This window comes from Macrotis lagotis, chromosome 6, assembly GCF_037893015.1.
Source record: "Macrotis lagotis isolate mMagLag1 chromosome 6, bilby.v1.9.chrom.fasta, whole genome shotgun sequence".
Taxonomy (NCBI): domain Eukaryota; kingdom Metazoa; phylum Chordata; class Mammalia; order Peramelemorphia; family Peramelidae; genus Macrotis; species Macrotis lagotis.
In genome coordinates, this window is record NC_133663.1 from 90506995 (window position 1) to 90528444 (window position 21450).

Genomic DNA, 21450 nt, shown 5'->3' on the forward strand with positions numbered 1-21450 from the left:
TTCGGTTTCCACACAGTCTGATCGTCGTGGGTGGCCAGCCCCCTTCAGGCTCAGGTGGAGAAATGTATTCCTGCTGAAAACTGGGTTAAAAATACAAGTGATCGGGTACTTGTGGACTTAATCTCTATTTTAAACGTCACTAACAATCCAGCGGTTAATTAGCAATTTGCTGCCCACCAGTATGCAAATGAAGGACAAGACCCTCAGCAGCTGTAATTATTTTGCTGATTTACAAGCCACTTTTCCCTCAGTGTTGGTTTCTGTGTGTCTGTGTGTGTGTGTGTGTGTGTGTGCATTCATGCATCATGAATTTCATTATTTTTAGAAGCCTGCTCTATGCATTTTTATGCCTTCATACCTCCAGCTTCCAGTAATTAGTGTTCTTCAGTGCTAACTGTATGAGTGTGCGTGCACACGTGTATATGTGTTTATTTTAACCAAAGATGCCTTTGCTAGGATTTCCTTTGCTTACTAGGAGTGGAAATCAAGATGTAGCAAGCATCTCAAATTCCAGTCACAACCTATAGAGAGCCAGACCCTAAAACCGAGAGCGCCTCACTTTTTTTCTCTTGCTGCCAAATTCTTCCAGGAGACTGTTCTAATTTTCTAACATTTGATTTTTCCCTCAAGTAGCTTGTGGGAGTCAAACCTCACTTTTTTCTTTGTGTGTCTGACCACTTTTGAGCAGGATGTCTAACTGTTCGGAGGCTTAAATGCTCTCCTCTGGGGAGTGGGGGGGGCAGGGCACTGAGGAGGGCTCTCATGTTAAATTAAGTCAATTAATAAATGGAGACATTAAACAATCAATTTTGTCAGCCCATCTCCCCAGCATTATGTATGGTTGGCTGTAATCACAAGATAAATGCAATGTGCTGATATATGGTAATGTTCAATAATACATTCTCCACCAGGCTCAATTCATCAGGGAGTTTCTGGAGGGGAAGCATTTGTTATTGGCTGTCTCTGAACCTCAAGGATAACATTTCGGTCCTTTTGATTGGCCGACCCACTGCTGCAAGATTCTAACCGTCTTATTTTGATGATGAATATGAAGGCATGCTAAGCCAAGCCGGAGAGTAGTTTTTCTGAAGGCTGCGCTCCTTCCAGCACAGCTCCAAGACTGCCAATCGCCTCCGCTGCTTTCCTCTACCAACACACCCCCCCACCCCAAAAAGTTGGGATGCTTTTCTTCACCCAGTGTTTTGGGGCTGTGTTAGATCTCATTCATCTCAGGTTTCAGCACTACAAGGCGAAGAGGGTCTTCTCGGCCGCGGGGCAACTTGTGTGTGTGGTCAACCCCACGCGAAACCTAAAGGTGAGCGGCTCTCTCCTCCGGCAGGGGGTCCAGGGCATCATTTGCCAAACAGGACTGGGTGAGGTTGGAGCCGATTTTGACTGTTTGTGTGTGTGTGTGTCTGTGTGTTGCTGTATCTCTGATTGTGTGTGTGTGTGTGTGCTATGTGAGTATGTACGGTGTATACATAGGAAGCTTGGAGGGGTTTTGTGATTGTTTTGTTCGCTCAGCTCTCTCGAAAAGAAAGGAGGCCGGGCAGATCTCATTTCTTTTCATAAGAGGCATGCAAGTAGGAACGGGATGGGAAGAGCAAGGATGCCTGCTTCCTCTTCTTAGCCTTCTGTCACGAATATTCATGGGACAAATGGTCGGGAGAAATGATTTGAAAAGTTCGGGAAATGGCAATCTGTTCCAGTGTGTTTGGAGAAGCACTAAGCACATGGACGCTGCAAGCTCCGTCTGCCTGGTGCCAAAGTGAGCGATGTGGCTGAGGAGTGGATTTAAAAGGGGTGTGTGTGGGGGGGGGATTGGAGAGAAGAGAGAGAGGGAGAGAGAGACAGAGAGACAGACAGACACAGAGAGACAGAGACAGAGAGATAGACAGAGAGAGAGAGAGAGAGAGAGAGAGAGAGAGAGAGAGAGACTGAAAGAGTGAGACAGTTGTCTTTTTATAAGTTGTTTGACCTTGTTCTTAGAAGGGTAATTGCATTTGGTTTGCCAGGCTGGACCCTGTGAGTTAACTATGCTTCAGCCCTGAGGCCAACAGGTAAAGCAAGCAAGCAAGGAGGTTTGTGTGGGGAGTAGGAAGCCTAGCTTTATTTTCTACCTTAAAACCGTGCTGGTTGTGCTTGCTATGGCCTCTGGACTGAGAATCTTGGAGCTGCAAGCTGTTCTATCCCTTCCCTGAGGTAGTAGTGTCTCTTTGAGAGAGGAGTCAGATTAAAGGGAAAGCACTGATGGCTTCCTACAGATAATTCTCAATGGGGAGGTAAAGTAGGGGGAAGGTGCAGGATGGTGAAGACCACTAAATCGCAAAAATAGCAGGATGAATATGAATATACAGAATAGTCTCTGAATGTACTGTAAAACACACGATGGATTCTTCAAACTTGTACCCCCGTCAGTGCTGCTTCCCTCACCAGCTTCAAAATTCTGCTTGAGAGGAGAAGCTATATCAGCAAAATGTATGGGCATCCTCAGATAGGCTAGATATGTCATTCTCTCAGACTCTCCTCTCATCACCTGGGGAAGCTGCCTTTGGCTTATTTTTCATACCAGGAAAATCTTCAACTTCTGCTAACTAATATGGACCCTGTGAACCAGTGTTAAAGTGTAGGGGCCATCAACTCAACTCAAACTTCCTAGGAGTCTCCAAGAGAGACAGTTACCTATATCCTAGGGCCAGGGTGCCAGAGGATTACTTCTCCCCAGGAAGTTGTACACTCTGCAGCTGTGGCAAGGACCTGTCTCAGGAGCTGGGTCTTTATCTTAGAGCAGATGACTAATTTTGTGTTGTCTGAATAGCATGTCCCTCTTCCTCATCCCATTCAGAAATATTTTTTTCTTAAAGACATTCTCAAAAATGAAATTTATTCTTAGAGATTTTCAACAATGAATTTGCATAGGACATCTTTTTTTATATTCCACTACATGGCACTTTTGAGATCTTATTTACAGTTACAACAATAGTCACACTTCATTGCCATTTTAGTTACCTAAAATGCAGGGAAAAAAGGTGCCATTTATTATTTTGACTTTTTAAAAATATATTTTACTTGGTGGTTTAATACATTTTTAGATATATAGCCTACAAGATTAAAGTTGTTATGAGAAAATAAACATGTTACTGATTTGAAAAAAAGGAAGTGATTTGGGAAAGGTTTCAAGGTTTCCAAGTAAATGAGAAGGGTCTAATTGTGAAATAGCAGCCCTGACCCTATTCCAAAAGGAAGTCCTAAATCTGTCACTTAAAGTTTTAAGACTTCCTCCATTTTGGACTGGACCTGTGATTTTGTTGGTGTGCAGAACTCTCAGTGAGGAGATTTTCTCTCCCTCTACCAATGCATTCAACAGCTGCTCTGTAATGTACAGTTTTTAAGAGTTGCCAAGGGCAAGTGACTAGCCCAAGGTCACATAGCCTATGACCATTCTGCATCAGAGGTGGGATTTGAATCCTGGTCTTCCTGAATCAGAGGACAGTTCTCTATGTCATACATTGCTACCTCTTCTACAGAAAAATCATATAAGAAATATTTCTTTTTTCAAAAGTAGCATTTTTCTTAGTGTGTTAGTAAATATGACTCATTTTTCCAATGCTTTCTTCTTACTTTTCATTTTCCATACAAAACCATTTGGGGAATTTATACTCAAACAGTTCTCACAATAAGTAAACAGAGCAAACTGGGTGATCTATTAAAGGTGTGTGTGTAGCATGATAAACAAGTATGTTTACAGTGGGAAAATGCTAGAAACAAGGTTATAGTCCATTGCTGTTGCTGTCTCTTCTCTAGTATTTCTGCAGTCCACCAGGAACTAGGTAGAACACAGGTTTATGTATTCCCCTGATCATTTACAAATCTCTTCTGGGCAAGTAATAGAAGTAGAGATCTCTTGACTTAATATTCCATGTGCTCACAAAGGAGATTCCCCAATCTAAATTTTCTTTTCTCCAGAATATAGAGACTTAAGAGTCTCTTACATTTAGGAAATAAAAATTTTTAAAAAATTGATGACTAAAGAATGGCTATTGATCTTCTCCTCTCCCTCACCCCCAATCCCTTTTGTATGAAAGGCTAATCCATGCAATTGTGACCAAGGACAGATAGATTGCAACCTTGGTTTCAATTTTCTGGGTTAAATGTGGCCACAAATAGGATTGGGAAGCCAATGTTTTTCTTTGTGGAAACATTTTGCACTTTATTCTTTCCTGAGCTTTCTTGAGAATGCTAACAGCATCTTAGGACCTGAGGCAAGTGATGAGTTATAATCAAAATTCACTTGCTGAGCAGAGAAAAGCATGTATTTACCATGCTTCTATAGGTCACCTTCATTCTCAATCTTATTATGGCTATTACTCAGTAACCTGGGATTCTTTCAAGCAGAGACAAGCTGATGCCTCCCTTTTGAAATTAAAACCAAAGCTTTCTTGTGATTGCAGACACTCTGGTTAAACAATTACACTCTGTAAGCCAACCCTAATTAAAGAGGATTGCTTTGAGTACCAGTGTGCTGTTGCCTCTGACATTAGGGACATAGCTTTCGGGGAAAGTTTTTAAAGTGTTTACTAGGCATGGGAAGAATCGGTAAATGAAGCATTCTTGTTTGAGTGCAAATGAGTTTCAGTAGCCTTCCATGTCTCTAGGTGACTATTTCTGTCTCCCTGAATTTTTTCCTTTTCAGAAGTCTCTGTTGAGTAGGTTCTGTGGCTCAGTGGACTGGGATGCTCTATCCCCATTATTGTTGTCTTACATAATCAAAGTAGACTATGACATCAAATGAATGATGACATGACTTGCACACTATGTTTATTATAGTGAGGGGGATGTTGTACAAATGCAGCCTTCTCACTGCCTTTTCCAGCACAGTTTCCCCTGATTTGATAGGAAATAAAACTTCTGGTGATGGTTTGGATGCCATGGGAGTCCTTTGAATTTTGGATATGCTTTCCTCCCATGTCAGTGAGGCACCACTACACTCCAGCAATGCTAGGCAAAGTGCCAGTATGTGATTTTTTTCGGCTAAAAGGATTGACCACAAAGTAGCAGACAACCCTGGCTCAGTGTCTTCTACCTCTCCATTCACAAAGAGCTTTTTGAATATAGGCAAAGTGGGCAGCAAGCCTGGAGACACTAGGCAACCAGACCTGCATCTTTCTAACCCTTGCTCAGATCTTTTCTTTAAAAGACCACACACACACACACACACACACACACACACTGCAAACCCTTTTCTCCACTTTGCCAAACAACATAGTGTATTAGATTGAAAGACCAGGGTTCAAGTATTTGGTTCTATTATTCCCTATGAATAAGTACGTGGTAGAGTGGATAGAGCAATGGACTTGGAATCCTCAAGACTCGTCTTCCTGGGTTCAAATCTGATCTCAGACAGCTGTATCACCCTGGATACGTTATTTAATGCCAATTGACTTTGTTTCCTCATCTGTAAAATGAGCTGGAGAAGGAAATGATAAACAGCTCTAATATCTTTACCAAGAAATCCTCAGTTGGGTTCACAAAATGTCATACATGATTGACAAATCATTTAATATTCTTGAGTCTGTTTCCTCATCTGCAAAAGGACAAGGAGAGAACAAGGAGAGACTAAATGATGTCCAAGGTCTCTTCCAAAATCTCTCTTCAAGATCCAGGCAGCATGATAGAGTGGAAAGAGCACATGTGTGTTAGAGGACCTGGGTTGGGATCCCAGTGCTACTATTCACTATATACACCTTAAATGATCACTGTATTAAGTGACTTTTATTCTCTAGGTCTCAATTTATCTCTCTGTAAAAATGAAGAAATAGACTAAATAATGCCCATTTTCCCTCTAGTCTCCAAGTATCTGATAATTTTTATTTAACTATTTTGCCTTTGATCATTCTTATTGGTGCATATATCTTATTTTCCTAATAGAATGGAAGGCTAATATTGGGCATTCTTTTGTTTCTTTTGCTTTGCATTTGTATTCCTAGTGACTAGAATATTATCTTTCTTGTTGGTATGGTGATCAGGATTTGAGTTTTGATTTCATAGGTATGGAAAACTCCCTCCACCAAAGCAGCTTGCACTTTCTTCTGTGACTTCTCTAGAATTTTATAATTATATGGGTCTTGAGAGCTACCTAGAACAATAAAAGATTATTTGCCCAGGGCCACAAACCAGTGTGTAGCAGAGGAAGGATTCCTGACTTTGAGTTCAGGTTTCTACCCATTAAGCCACACCAGCTCTCACCTTCAACAGAGAGATGCTATTCTTTGGAGTCTCTGTCTTCTCATCACTCTCCTTTCCCCTCCCCTCCTACCTCCTCAGTGTGACTTTCCCCTTCAGTCCATCTTTCTATCTCCCAGTGTCTGGCCCAGATTCCAGGCACCTAGAATGAGAATGATTGAAGCATATAAGGGCAAAGGTTTTTGGGTGAGCACTCAGCACTTCTCAAGGGGGACAGTGGCAGCTTTGCAGACTAATTGCTGCATCTTCTTAACACTTCAGAATGCAGATCAGCAGTGCTGCTTTGAAGCAAACAGTCAGAAAAGTCCCTTCACTGACATCTACACATTATTGCCAATACATCCTTTAGAGGCCAGTCTCCTTCCTCTCAGGATCAAAGTCAAGGGAGCAAATGCTTCACCAGCTCTCCTTGACTTGGCCCTTCTAAGTAAATCAATTCAGGCACTGGAGTTGTTCCCTTACATAATTTCAGAAATTTCAGAGACATGAGCATCCAGAGATGCAACACAGGGTAAATGGGGCAACAAGGACTTTATTTTAATTAGTCAACATGTATAACTTAGCATCTGCCAAAGGGGGCAGCTTTGGACCATTGCTTGAAACTACTCTGTATTTTTTTTTTTTTGAAGTTTATTAGTATGTTAGGGGAATGGGGTTGAGGGAAAAAAAAAACCAGTGTTGTTATTCAGGTATATCCAGTTCTACATGACATCATGGACTTTTGTCCATGAGGTTTTCTTTGCAAAGATACTGGAATGGTCTACCATTTCCTTCTCCAATGTATCTCCATTTTATAGATGAGAAACTGAGGTAGCTAAGGGTAAGTGATTTGTCCAGGGTCACACAGTTTCAGATTTGAATTCAGAGCTTCCTGACTTCAAACCCAGTGCTCTATCCATTGTACTATATAGCTGTCTCAAAAGAAAAACTACAACCAGTATTTTAGACGAAAGCTAGAGTCATCTCTAAAACTAAAGGGATTATCATGTGAAATTTTTTTCTTTCCTCAGTCACAACCTCCATCCCCAGTCCACTTCCTTTCCTTGAATAGTTAATTATTTGTACTCTGTATTCATTAAATCTCTTCTATGTGCAAACATTGGGGGGAGGAAGGGTATCAAGATTAATAAAATAGATTCAGTCCTCAAGGAGTTTACAATCTTGCAGTGGAAATTGCAAGAGGATTTAATGATGGGAATTATAATATAAGTGGAGTGGGGTGGGGGGTTGAAAGAAAATGGTGGTAGTGCAGAGTACCAGCAGAGAGGTTATGATTGATAGAATACTCCTGGAATGGAAGTGGGGAATAGGGAAGACTACCAGGGAAAGGGAAAGGTTGCACCTTAATAACACTTAAGGATGAGACAACATGACAGCTAAATGTCTTGGCATTGCTTTTAGAGCAGATTTTTTTAAAGGGAAAATTTCACTGGAAAATAAATGTTTTAAGGGAGATAAAGACTTCCAACAAAAGCTTTCAACTTAAATATGAGTTATTGGCATTGGACCCATGGAACTACCTCTCAATTTTGCAGGGGTTTAGGATTCCATTTGTGAGCTTTTTAGCCCTCTAGTCTCAACTCCCCTGTACCTCCCCCCCCAACCCCCGCTGCTCAGTCATTTCACTTCCCTTTTGCATCTTTGGAGATGGACAGAGGAAGAAGATGAAGGTGAATCCATGACCTAGTGATATTATGTTATAAAAAAGAAGAGAAGAAGCCATAATCCAGTGATGACTGTTCACAATCTGAATCCAATGTAGCTTTTCAGCCTGATTTATTGCCCCTTATGTGTATTAGCCATATTGGTTTACTTACTGTCTCCCATACATGATGTTCTCACTTTTTTCCCTGTATCTTTGCCCAGTCCCCTATGCTTGGAATGCATTTCAGTTATCTTAGTATCTTTAACTTCTTTCCAGACTTAGCTTCTTTCCTCTTTCAAAAGTTATTGATGCTTTTCCAGCAAAATGCTACTTTGTACATATTTTTGTATTGTCCCATTTGTATACATGTTATTTCCCTCAATTGACTGAAAGTTCCTTGAGGGCAGGGACTATTTAACATTTATTTTGTATTTGTTTCCCCGGCTCTCATACAGTGCTTTGAACATAGTAGGCACTTAATCAATGCTTGTTGAATAAATAAATGAATACTCAGATCATTCTGCTTTCCATTGTAACTCATTTTAGCTCTTTGAGCCTAACTCTGAGTCAGATTATTGGGTTATATTGAGTTTTACAGGGCATATAATATCACAGAATACTTTTGGATAATGGTGATTTGCAAGTGTGGCCCCAGAGTCATATAACAACTACTGTCCCAACTAGTCAATTTATTAGAGACTTATTAGCAATTTGAATGAAAGGCAAGCAGCAGAGAAAGTTGATGCTAATAGCTACAATGAGATTAAGGGATTATCTATGTGCCCTTTTATCCAATGGCATAATGCTGGTCTGTGATCTAACAGTATGAAGTTTCCTCTTATGTGAGCCCAAAGAGACTACTAGGGGAGTAGCTACTTTTATGCATGATATCCTTGTCCCCCTACCAAAATGGATAAAGAGCAGACTTGAATGAGAACCCTGAAACGTAAGCCTTCATTTCAGTGTTTCAAGACTCTTCCCCATGATTGAAATTCAGATGCTTAAAAATAGTTCAGGTTCATTTTCTCCACAGATATGGTAAGTGCCATCCAAGCTTTCATCCAACATATCCATTGATAAAAGACCAGAACCAATAATGAGGTAAAAGTAAGATCCTTGGGGGCACTCTGCTTGAAACTTTTCTCCAAGCTGACTTCAGTCTTTCATGTGTATTCTCTGGGTATGGAAATTCATTTCCCAGTTCTTGGTCTGCCTACCTGTATTGTCAGTGATTTGTCCAATTATCTTCATACTTGCTCACAAAGAACTCACAAAAGGGTTAATTAAATGCCACATTGGAATCCAGGCATATTGGAGGCATAATATTTATTGACTTACTGGTTTAGAAACCAACATTCTCTTTCCTCCCTCCCTTCCCAATAATGAAATGAAAAAGAAAGGGCACACTCTTTGGCATAACCTTTTCAGGATGAATCTGTGCTTGCATTAGTGATCATAAAAGGAAATGGGAACAGGGATTGTTGCTTATGTAGCATTTTAAAGTTTGCAAAGCACTTTACGTATGGTTATCGCATTTGAAATTTTACTAAAATTCTAGGTTTTATTATCATATTTATTATCATTGAGGGACAGCTAGGTGGCACAGTGGATAGAGCACTGGCCTTGGAATCAGGAGGACAGGAGATTGCATCCTGCCTCAGACATTTGATTCTTACTAGCTATGTGACCTTGGGCAAGTCACTTAATCCTGATTGCCTTGCATCCGGGGCCATTTCCAGTCATCCTGATTCATATCTGGTCACTGGACCCAGATGATTCTGGAGGAGAAAGTGAGGCTGATAATTTAGCACAACAACCCCCTCACTTAAATCCAATTTACAACTTGACAGGACAACATCTCCCTGATGTTATGGTCTTCTTTGGAAATTAAGGACAAACATTATCATTGACAAATTAAGAATTTTTCAATTGCTCTGTTCTTCATGGAGAAAACTCTAGACTGCAATCAGATAATTGAAAATTTACCATCATTACTATATCCTTCTCCAGTGACAAGCTGGTGATTGACTTCCTACACTAATAATCCATTTCCTTCTTCTGTTCAGGTGGTCTATAGTATATTTTTATGATATTGCAACATTTTGTTTCTGTTTTTCCTATTATTGATCTTCATTCAAATGCTCCTTATTATGATTCTCTCTTTTTTGGTTTGTAGATTCCCTCACGTGAGGAATATCTGTTGTCTTTCAATGCTATTCCTATGTCCCTTTTTTCTTAATCTTTTCTTTTGAATGTAGTACATCCTGTCATATTCTAATTATGAGTTTCATCCCACCACTTTTCTGTGATACTTATTAGGTCAAAATTAGCTTCTTGATTTCAGGTCTTTAACTCACCATTATCTTTAATAATTCATGCAGAGATAATCTAGTCTATCAGTTCTAAGATTGCCATTTGTCTAGGATAGTATATTTTGTCAATTACTGCTTATGTTCATTGATATTCTTCCTCTATTATAATATATCTACCTTGCTTTTACTGAGGATGATCTATAAATAGACAATTTTTTTACTTCTCTTTCCAGCTTTAAATTATGAAAAAATGAAAATTCTCCAGGCAAATGTTTTAATCCTTATTTAAAAAATTTGTGTCTCCTAAAATTCCATTCTTTTGCCTCTGATGCTTCAATCAATGCTGAAGAAGCATAATGAAGCAGTCAGCCTGCCAAATAGAGCAATTTCTACAGTTCCTAGGCAGCATACTACTAAAATGGGAAAAAGACTAAACTCAGAGTTAGAAAACAAAGCTTTCAATTGTAGTTCCTCCATTTGCAATTCATATGATAGAAGGCAAATAACCTTTCTGAGCCTCAGTTTGCTCATCTGTGAAATCTGGATAATAACATGGCTTATACTATCTAATTCATGGAGCTGTTAAAAGGAAGGAACCTTATAATAGGCTGTACAAATATTACATTATTAAGTGACATGGTTCTCAAATGGAGTTCTCAATTGCACTTATCCTCATGATGGCATAGAAATGACTCTGTGTTCTATTGCAGCAGGGCACATTGTTTGACAGGTCTTCCCTTCCAAAAGAGGGTTTTGTAGAATTCTTCCTTGGGCTGCAGATCCCAATGCATATACTTAATTACCTTTGTGTGATTAGGCAAGTCACTTAACCACCTTGGGATTTAGTTTCCCCATTTAAAAAATGAAGTTTTGGATTAGATGATTTTAGAGTTAGTATTTTCCAACTCTAAATCTGTAACTCTAACTTGTCCAGTTAGATGGGTAGTATGAATATTTTAAAAAGTTTTATAATCTACAAAACAATGAAATCTGAATCAATTTGAACATTAGAGTTTACCTATATAGAAGTTTATATATATATATATATATATATATATATATATGCATATATGTGTGTTTATAGGATACAAAGTCCCATGGATGAAGCTGACTAACTTTGCCTTTTACAGTGGCATGAGAAATAAATAATAATAAAAATAATAGCATATATACATATATATATATGCCTTTTGGATTTGCAACGCACTTTACACAGTTGTCTCATTTGATCCTCAAGTCAACACTGTGAAATTGATGCCATTATTTCTCCCCATTTTACAGATGAAGAAACAGAGAAAGGTTAAGTGACTTGCCCAGGACTACATAGCTACTAAGTGACTGAGACAGAATTTGAACTCTGGTCTTTCTGACTTCAGGTTCACTACATCACCTAGTGTCCTTACTTGGCACCAATGATTATTTTGTAGAGGTGAGGATGACTGAGTGAAAGGAAAAAAAAGGATTGCAGAGCTCTTGATGAAGGGGAATGTATTTTAGTCAAAGACACGGTCTTTCTAATCTATCCTTCCAGACAAACTGGACTTCTTCCCAAGTGCACCTTGTCCTCAGTTCCTTGACAGTGTGTAAATCGTAAGGGGAAGTAACAGGGCTTTAAAAGTAGAAACAAATAAAGTACAGAAGAAGAGGAAGAATATTCTCTAAACTAGAGACCATACAAAGCACTCCAATCCTACCTTCAGACTTGTAAATAATTGTACTGAATCTGAATTTTTTTAAAGGCTATATTTCCATTTAGATTGATGATGCAGAATGAAGAGAACCTCTGAAAACAAATCTGAAACCAGGGTAATGTTTTTTTATCAGCAGCTAAATTGGAAGTTGTGTTTAACTGGAAACATCAGTCCTACTGGTAGACTCCTGTATCTCTTAATCATTTCTTGGTCCTTTAATGTATTTTTAATAGTGAGTCTGGGATTAGGAGGGAGAGCCTTGATTGCTATAGAGCTGGCTGGTGCAGGAGCTGTGGGAATCCTGGCAGCTGCAGGGTATGGCCTGTGGCGTCTTTGGTTATGGCGCCGGCTTGGAGCTTATTGGGGCACAGTGGGCAGGAGCAAAAAGGAGAACTCATTTTAAGTACTAGAAGGCTGGTGGAATATAACACTTGCAGACAGTAGATGCAACTTAGCTGGGCATCTGAAAGATGTTATTTCTTAAGATTAAACCAAATCCAGATCAGTACCTGATATTTTGAAAAAGGCTGCTGGGAAAGTTTGATCCTGCTCATTAGGGATCATCATCCCAAAAGGAACTGGGACCCCTTATATTTAGCATCTGAAGCTTCTGATAGGACTTGCTGAGTGACCCTCCAGCAAGCTACTTTTTTTGAGTCTAGGGTTTTCATTTTGGAGAATGGGGTGGATATTTTAAGGATTACTTATTCTGTTATCAGGGTCCTCTCTGAGTAAGGGTATCTCCACTAAAAATCAACATGTTCTGAAAGAGGGGAAGCTCTCAGAAGGGGCAAGTGGAGAGGGTAGTTTTGTGAAACCATTTCATCAGAGCCAAGTCCCTCTGACATTCCCCAGAGACCTCAGACAGATCAGCACCATGGCCAGAAGCACAAAACACTCCAGGAAAACCCACAGATCCCAGGGGAATCATATGCACTGACCAAAAAAAGGTACCTACCTGATCCTTACAATCTATTGCTTGCCACAAATTGCTCTGATGTAGCAAGGTTTCATCTGTCTGTTATACTCTCCCTTCCATCTTAACTTCCTCTAAGGACCAGTCCCTAAAACACCAACAGTAAAAGTTTTGAATCACCCTGCCTCAAAGGATTCCCCTCAGGGTTATATTTCTATAACTGCTGCCACCTTCTTACCCCATTACTCAGCCTCTTCCTCTCTGTGTCAACAAATGTGTCTACTAAACAAACTGAAAGCCTCAGAAATTGGGTTTTTAAGGCTACAAGGGGAAAAAAAAAACACCTGGCCCTATTTTCCTTAGGGTTCCCTTCTCAATTGGACCTGGATTAGTTTAATAGAATTAGAAAAACTCTGTTAATATTAAAATCTTCCTCCAAAAATGAAATGAGTCGAGTCACTCAAAACTGAAGCGAATCTTTGCAAGATTATCCTTAACCAAAGAATCCACCATGGTTCATTATACTTGTTTCCTTGGTTTCATATAGTCTATAAATATATAAATTCTTTGAATGTAAAGATTATTTTTTTCTAAGTAGATTCCTAGTGTCTAGTATAGTGTTCTGCATTTATCTTCTTGTGTGTGTGTGTGTGTGTGTGTGTGTGTGTTCCAGACTCGTGATTTTGTTAGTGTAGGAATTCCCTTCCTTGCTTGGCAAATGGTAAATGATTAATACATGTGTTGAGTTATTACTACTATGAAAGCTTCCTCTACTTCTTCTACTTTTATGAGCATCTCATCTATCATTTATAATCTTAGACAATTGCCTGGGAGTCTGAGAAGACTAAGTCACATGCTATTAAGTGAAGATGTGTGAGTCAGTACTTGAACTCAGATCTTCCTTGATTCAAATACAACCTCTCAGCTATTTGTCTTTGCCTCTCACCCCACATGCTTTGAATACAGTAGATGTTTAATAAATATTTGTTGAATTAAAATTGTATTTCTTACAATTCCCCTCCCTTCCTTACCTCTCTCTCTCCCTTCTTCCTTTCTTCCTTCCCTCTTTCCTTCCTCCTTTCCCTCTTTGCCACCTTTCTTTCCTTCTTCTTTCTTCCCCTCTCTCCCTCTTTCCATCTTTCCCACTCTCTTTCCTTCCTTCTTTTTCTCCCTCCCTTCCTGCTCTCTCTCTCCTTCCCTTCCTCCTTTCTTCCTTTCGTGTTTTTCTTCTTTTGTTCATTTACATGTTACTTCTTTTTCTTTTTTATTTTATTTTCCTGTTTTCCTTAGGCCTTTCAATGACATACATAAATACTGCCCAAATGTGTAACCTCCAGGATCAAATATAAAATTTTCCATTTAGCATTCAAGACCCTTCATAACTTACCTCCCTCCCCACCTTTCTCCCCATCTCACATCATATCACATCACATAGTCTTTGATCCAGTGACACTGAATGTGACACTTGTTTCTCAAACAAGATCTTCATCTCTTGACTCTGAGCATTTTCACTGGCTGCTTACCATGCCTGGAAAGTTTTGCCTCCTCATTTCTGCTTCCTGATTTTGTGAATGCTTCAAATCTCATCACCTTCTACAGGCAGCATTTCCTGACCTCCTTAAAATCTATTTCCTTCTTTAATTATTTCTATTTCATCATACACACACACACACACACACATACATACACACACACCATTTTTATACATAGTTACTTTTTGTCAATGCCTCCATTAGATTGCAAACTCCTGGAGGGCAGGAATTTTTACCTTTCTTGTATCCCTGGTACTTAGCACAATGCCTATAATAATAGGTGTTTAAGAATTTTTTTACTAACTGATTAATAATAGCACAGATAGAAGAATCTACAACCCCTAAATCTTATCTATTCTGCAGTCTTATAGGGTTTCACTTATTGTTGGCAGGTGAGTAAGCAACCTTATTTCTTAAGATCACCGATAACCTGTTCCCTTAGTAATCTATTTTGCTATTTGTAAGCCCTCACTAATAGGAAATTTTTACTGCTTCTGATATTAGAGAACTGGAAATTTACTTGAGAAACAATCTCGTCCATAATACATGCAGATACATACACACACACAAAAGCATACATGTGTCAGTATCTAGATATATAGCTTGGAAAAAACTATAGAAAAGAGAATTATGTGGCTTCATCTGCTTGGTTATCCTAGTTTCCTCTTGTTTTTCTAAAAGGAATCTGTGCCTTTTCATTTCCTCTTCTATGAAGATGAAAAATAGCTTGCTGAATCAGAAATTCAGAACCCGCCTACTCTGAACATTAAGGGAATATAGACAAGCAAGACTCACATGTGGGGAACAGAAGACAGAGATATTTTTTTCCTTCCCCAGGAATAATCCTTTTATACAGAAGCAAAATTATTTCAAGAGAAGTTTTCTCTTATCCGAAAAACACCTGTTTTGTATAAGCACTGCTGGCCTCTGAAATTCTGTACTTGATTAGTATTCACACTGTAATGCTGCAATTTATTTTTCTCAACTCCAAGAGGAAGAAAAAATCAATGGAAATAAAAAAGAATTTGCCTATCACAAAGAAGAAGCTAATCTTACTAAGAAAAACCCATACATTTTATTGCAAATTCAACCAAGTCTTTGCCTCAATTTGCCACAAAATTGAAGTAAACTCTTTAAGCATCTTCCCATAAAACTCTTCAGGCATCTTCCTATAATGCTATTTTTAAAATGAAAGAAAAGGAGATCTCGGGGCACTTCTAGCAGGATGAATGGCAGGTCTTCAGAATAAGGCAAAATCAAGTCAGAATTTTCAGTGTGAATTAGGGAGCTAAGTCTTTCTTTGAAGTTGAATTTTGACACAGTGGGACTCCAGCAAAAAAGTCCCTTAGCTTCTCTACCTGTCCAGCACAGAGGAGTCAGTCAGTCATTAAACATTTATTTATTTATTAAACATTACACATACCAGACTGTGGAAAGTACTGGGGAAACAGAGAAAGCCAAAAATGGTGCCATTTTTCAAAGAGTTCACAGTCTTTTAGAGAACACAGCATGCAAATAGCTATGTACAAACAAACTATACACCAGATAAATTAGAAATAATTAACAGAGGAAAGGCCCTAGGATTGGGGAGATCAGGATAGACTTCCTGTAGATAGAAGGTAGGATTCTGAGCTGAGACTTGAGGCAAAACAGGGAGGCCTGGTGGGAAGATGAGAAGAGTATGTTCCAATCATGGGAAATAGCCAACAAAATGTTTGGATGCTGGGTATGGGAGTTTCTTGTTTGAAGAACAGCAAGGAAGTCATTGTCAGTGGATTGCTGAATCTGTGATGAAGGTATAAACTAAAAGAAGGCTGGAAAGGGGATGGGACAGATTATGAAGGGTTCTGAATGCCAAACAGAAAATTTTCTTTTCATTCCTGGAGGTGATAGGAACCGCTGCAGTTAATTGAGTAGAGGTGGGTGGTAAAATGGTCAAACTTGTGTTTTAGGAAGATCATTTTGACAGTCTGAGTGGAGAATGGATTAGAGTGGGGAGAGAATTGTGGTAGGGAGATTAACCAGGATGCTATTGCAATAGTCCAGGTGTGAAGTGCACTAGAGTGGTAGCAATGTCTGAGGTAAGAAAGGGCTTATGTGAGAGATGTTATGAAGATAGAACCAAGGATTTTGGCAATAAACTGCATATGGGGGAATGAATGAGACTAAAAAATTGAAGATGACAGCTTGTTTTGAGACTGGGTGACTGGGAGGGTGATACTACTCTCAAAGATAATAGGTAAAGGAGGTAATGTCAAGATGGCTGAGTAACAGGAAGACTCACAGCTGAGTTTTACTACACTCTCTCCACAGAGATCTTGAAAATGTACTCGTTCAAATTCTAATTAACAAATCCAAGAAAAAATTATAGTGGGTCATTTCCCCCCAGTCCAATATAGCTTAGGAAGACAGACAGAAAGGTCTGCAGACATTGGGGTTGGAGTTTGACCAGGAGCTCCCATACATGGAGCATTCCAATGTCCAGGGTTTCAAAGAAAGCTTAGCCACCAGAGCAGGATGTATGAGACAGAGAGAGCTTCTAGGGGATAGTTGAAGTGTATAGTTACAGGTGCTCCTTAGTAACTGTGTCAACCAATACCAGATTCTGGATCACAGATCTAGAGCCATCTGAGGAGAGCTATGTATTTAGTGGGGAAGAAGTTTGAAAACAAACAGAACCTATGTAGGTTTGGTCTCAGGAACAGCAAAAGGACTCAGTTCTAGCTTCCCACCTAGGATGAAACTTACAGTGAACTACTCTGGGAAGGAATTTTAGACCAAAGGGGAGCATGCAGTTCATTCACTTTGATCCTTTTGAGTCTGCAAATGGTAGCTCAGTCTGAGGGATCTTCAGGTTTTTCCAATGGCAGAGTCCAGCAACAGGCTACGGAAACTTCTGTCTTTGGACAAACCAACAGATCCATTTACAGAGTTTAAACCAATAGGGCAGTGAGCAGATTTTGCCCTGGATCATTTCACTTTGGGATCAGTGAAAATTTAAAGCCCTTCCCCCCACTCCCAGGATGAGCTGTGAAGTCAACGAAGCATACAGTAAGACAGAAGCTCAATCCAGAAATTTCCTCTCAGAAATGGGCAAAATGCAGACTTAACATAAAATCCAACATTAAGAAGTGGAGTAGAAGAATGAGCAAACAAACAAGCAAAAAAGATTTATAAAAAAAGAGTTATTATGATACAGGAAAGCTCAATCCAGAGAAAGAGAATGATTCTAAAATGTCTACAATTAAAGTTTAAAGAAAAATGCAACTTAGACACAAGTCCAACTAGAATTCCTGAAGGAGATTAAAGTAAATCTTTTACAAAAAAAGCTAAAGATGATTTTTTTAAATGGGGGGGTAGAGGAGAAATGGGAAGAGAATTAGTTATGAAAAAATATATAAAAAGAGAATTAACAGCTTGGAGGATAAAATACCCAAGAAAATAATTCCCTGAAAATTAGGATGCTCTAATAGAAGTGAATGATTACATGAGACACTAAGAAATATTAAAACAAAGTCAAAAGACTGAAGAAAAAAAGAAAAATGATGTACCTTATAGCAAAACAAAACAGAGAGTCAGAGAACAGATTGAAGAGAGGTAATTGAAGTCTCACTGAACTACCTGAAGCTATCACCAAAAAAAGAACCTAGACATCATATTTTTAAAAAAAATCATAAAAGACAGTATTCATATCTTTTTAGCACCAGGGGACAAAGTTGAAAGACTCCATTAGTCACCTGCTGAAAGAACCCCTGAAATGAAGACTCCCAGAAATATCATAGCTGAAGACCTGAGCTTCCATATCAAGGAAAAGGTTCTGCAAATAGCTAGAAAGAGGAGCTATAGTCAGGATCACACATAATTAAGAAGCTACCACTATAAAGGGCAAAAGTCTAGGCTTTCAACCAAGAATAACTTACCCAGCAAAACTGAGTATCATCTTACCAGAGGAAAAAAATTTCAATGAAACATAAGACTTCCAAACATTCTTGATGATAGGATCAGAGCTGAATAGAAAATTTAACATTCAGACATAGGAGTCAAGAGAAATATAAAAAAGTAAATATGAATGAGTAATTAGAGAGGATTAAATAAAGTTAAATTATTTACATTTTTATATGGGGAGATGATGCATGCAGTTGCTTAGAGCTTTAGTTATCATCATAGGTCTTAGAGGGAGCCTAATTTGATAGAGGTCCTGGCAGCGATTCTGTTACGTTTTGATGATCTTAAAAGATGAATAGAAAGGGAGGACATTAAAACCTCCCAAAGAAATGCAAAGCAGCAGAAATATTAAATGCATCTTTTACTGACAACAATGCAATAAAGTTATATTCAATCAAGGACCTTTAGAGTAAAGATAAAAAATTAATTGGAAGCTAAATAACTTAATCCTAAAGAATGGGTGAGTCAAAGAACAAATCATAGAAATAATCAATAATTTCATTACGTATAATGACAACAATAAAACAATGTTCTTGAATTTTGGGAATAAAGCCAAAGCAGTACTTAGGGAAAAATTTATATCTCTAAACAGTTTCATTTTATAAAAGAAAGAATGGATCAAAAAATTGGACCTGCAACTATAAAGACCCAGAAAAACAAAACAGTAACAAGGAAGTTAGAAAAATAGGAGGATTCAGGGTGGGGGAGAAACAATGAGTTCAGATTTGGACATGTTGAATTTAAGAACATCCAATTTAAGATGTCGAATAGTTGAAGATGAAAATCTGGAGATTAAGAGAGATTGGGAATGGATAAGTAGATCTGAGAATCATCTACATAGATAATAATTGAATCTATGGCATCAATGAGATCTCTAGGAGAAATAATATAGAGAAAGTAAAAAAAGGTCTTAGGACAGAACCCTGTGAGATGCATGGTTTGCCAAAAGAACACTGTACTTGGAAAGAGGAAACCAGGGTTTGAATCTCAACTCTGACATGGACTAACTGTGTCCTTGGATAGTTCACTAAAACTCTGGTCCTCACATTCCACATCTGTCAAACAAGGACAATAATGTTTGTACCACCTACCTCATAGGAGTGCTGTGTAATATTATGACACTATTTACATATGAATTGTTAATTGATAACTGTTGTGTATAATAATAATAATAATAATCATGATTCCTTATAATCCCAACTTCCATTCTCACAACTCTACTAAATGATTTCTTAATTGACAAATATAATGACTTTCTTTCAATTTTATTCTTGAGTACTAGAAAGTATTTTCACCTTTGATTACTTCCTGTTTTGATTACTACATGTTCTATAGAAAGACCAACCCCTCTTCTTTTTAGCTGTTTTTTTTTTCTCTGTCCACTGGTTTCTTGTCTGCATCTACAGACAGTGTTCCTCAAGAGTAGAAGGGGAAAGAAAGATTTATAACGGCATCTTCTATTTTCTACTCCAATTTTCTTTTTTAGTATTGGGGAATTGGATCTTATCAAGTCTACTTAAAGATAGTGAAGAAAAGACCCAGAAAAGTGGTGATTAATTTTGTGACTTAAGACAATTTAATTAAACTATTCAGGACCTCAGTTTCTCTAGTTAGAAAATTGAAATATTAATACTATGTGCATTTTGTCACAAGAGATGGGGTTCATAAGAAATGAGAAGAGTGTGATTGTTTGAGATCTTCCAAGAAAGGTGATAGAGGAAGTACAGCTCTGATCAACCCATTAGAGTTTCAGAAAATTAGTTTTTAGGGTTGTTTGAAGTATATGGACAAGTGGAATAAAAAACAGTGACCACCAAGACTCTGTTTCCTTTTGTTCATCTTGAGTATAATTCATCTAGATGTTCTAGAAGAATGATTGCGTGACAAATCAAATTTGAAATGATTGATAACGCGGTGACTATGACTGACCACAAGACAGCTGTCATCCACAGACTCACTTATTCATTCATCACTGAAATTAATAGGTTTTCAAGGGTCAATTCTCCCTACAGAAAATGGATCTAGTTTCAAATACTGAACATTCTTATAGAGACAAAGCGTTCACAAGTCACACCATTTCTAAAGGGAAATGGTGAAATCATTTATTCAACTCTTGTATTATAGTTTAGACTCAGAAAGAATACTTAGAAATAGGGTTAACCAAGGGATTAGTGGGAAAAAAATAATTAAACAGAATAAATGTGTATAGCCTAGTCTTTTAAACATTTAAGTCACAAAATGACTTGTTTTCAGATAGAAGCTGAAGTCTTGGGAACTGAAGGAAATTTCTAAGGGTAGGAATGTAAAAAGAAATGAAAACAGGTCAAGGATAAAACCTTAGAGAATACTGATCAAAAGTGTTGGAGACAAGATGCCAATTAAGGAGAAAGAAAAGAAACAATTAAAGGAGTTTTATTGCAATCCATCATGCAAGTGTGAATGTGACCAGTGGTTTTCAATGGGTGTGCCACTGATCCATCAGTTGGGGCAGGTTCTATCAAGTTGGAAAAGCTTAGAACGTGGGATATATGTCAGTCATTGAGCAATAGCTTGGCAAAGTTCAAAGATGTTCAATGCCAGGGAATTGGACACCAGGTAATGAAATTGAGAGGACCATTATAATTCTTGAAGGCACTCTATAAAGACTGGAGAAATTGCAAGTAGTTGGAAAAATAAATAAATAAAACATTTTTAAAATTAGTAAAAAAAAAAAAGACTGGAGGAGTTGGTGACTTTCATTAGTAGATCCTGTATTCAAAACTGATGAAATCATTAGTCCTTACAATATTGGACTATACTCTTAGGTAGAAATCTCTGGGTTTCTACTCAGGAAAACAGAAAAATGCTTGAAATGTTAATGTTTGCAAACTGAAGAAAATAACTTCTATATCAAGAGAGATGACTTTAGTAGGCTAAAAATTTGTTCTGGGTTTGTTGTTGGTAGTTATGCCTTAAATGATATATCCAATTACATCATTTGAATTACATATTTGAAAGAATTTCCACCACTTCGTCTTTCTCACCTTCCTTTGCTTAAAGATCTGATCATGTCACCCTCCTATTCAATAGACTCCTCTGGCTCCTTATCATCTCTAGGATTTTCTGTTTTAACATTTAAAAGTTTTACAACCTGTCCCCAAAACCTTTTCAGTCTTCCTAGTCCATT

The 21450-nt window shown here is 38.2% G+C and overlaps 1 protein-coding gene across 1 annotated transcript in view; it reads left to right on the plus strand.

The window, feature by feature from the left end:
- The first annotated feature begins 1097 nt into the window (after positions 1-1097).
- The window catches only part of SIAH3 (siah E3 ubiquitin protein ligase family member 3), a 90331-nt gene continuing 69978 nt past the window's right edge, over positions 1098-21450 (plus strand). Inside the window, exon 1 of the mRNA XM_074192588.1 lies at positions 1098-1315. Within this exon, the coding sequence (XP_074048689.1) occupies positions 1181-1315 (135 nt within the window). The 5' untranslated portion in view covers positions 1098-1180. The remainder of the gene's footprint in view (positions 1316-21450) is intronic.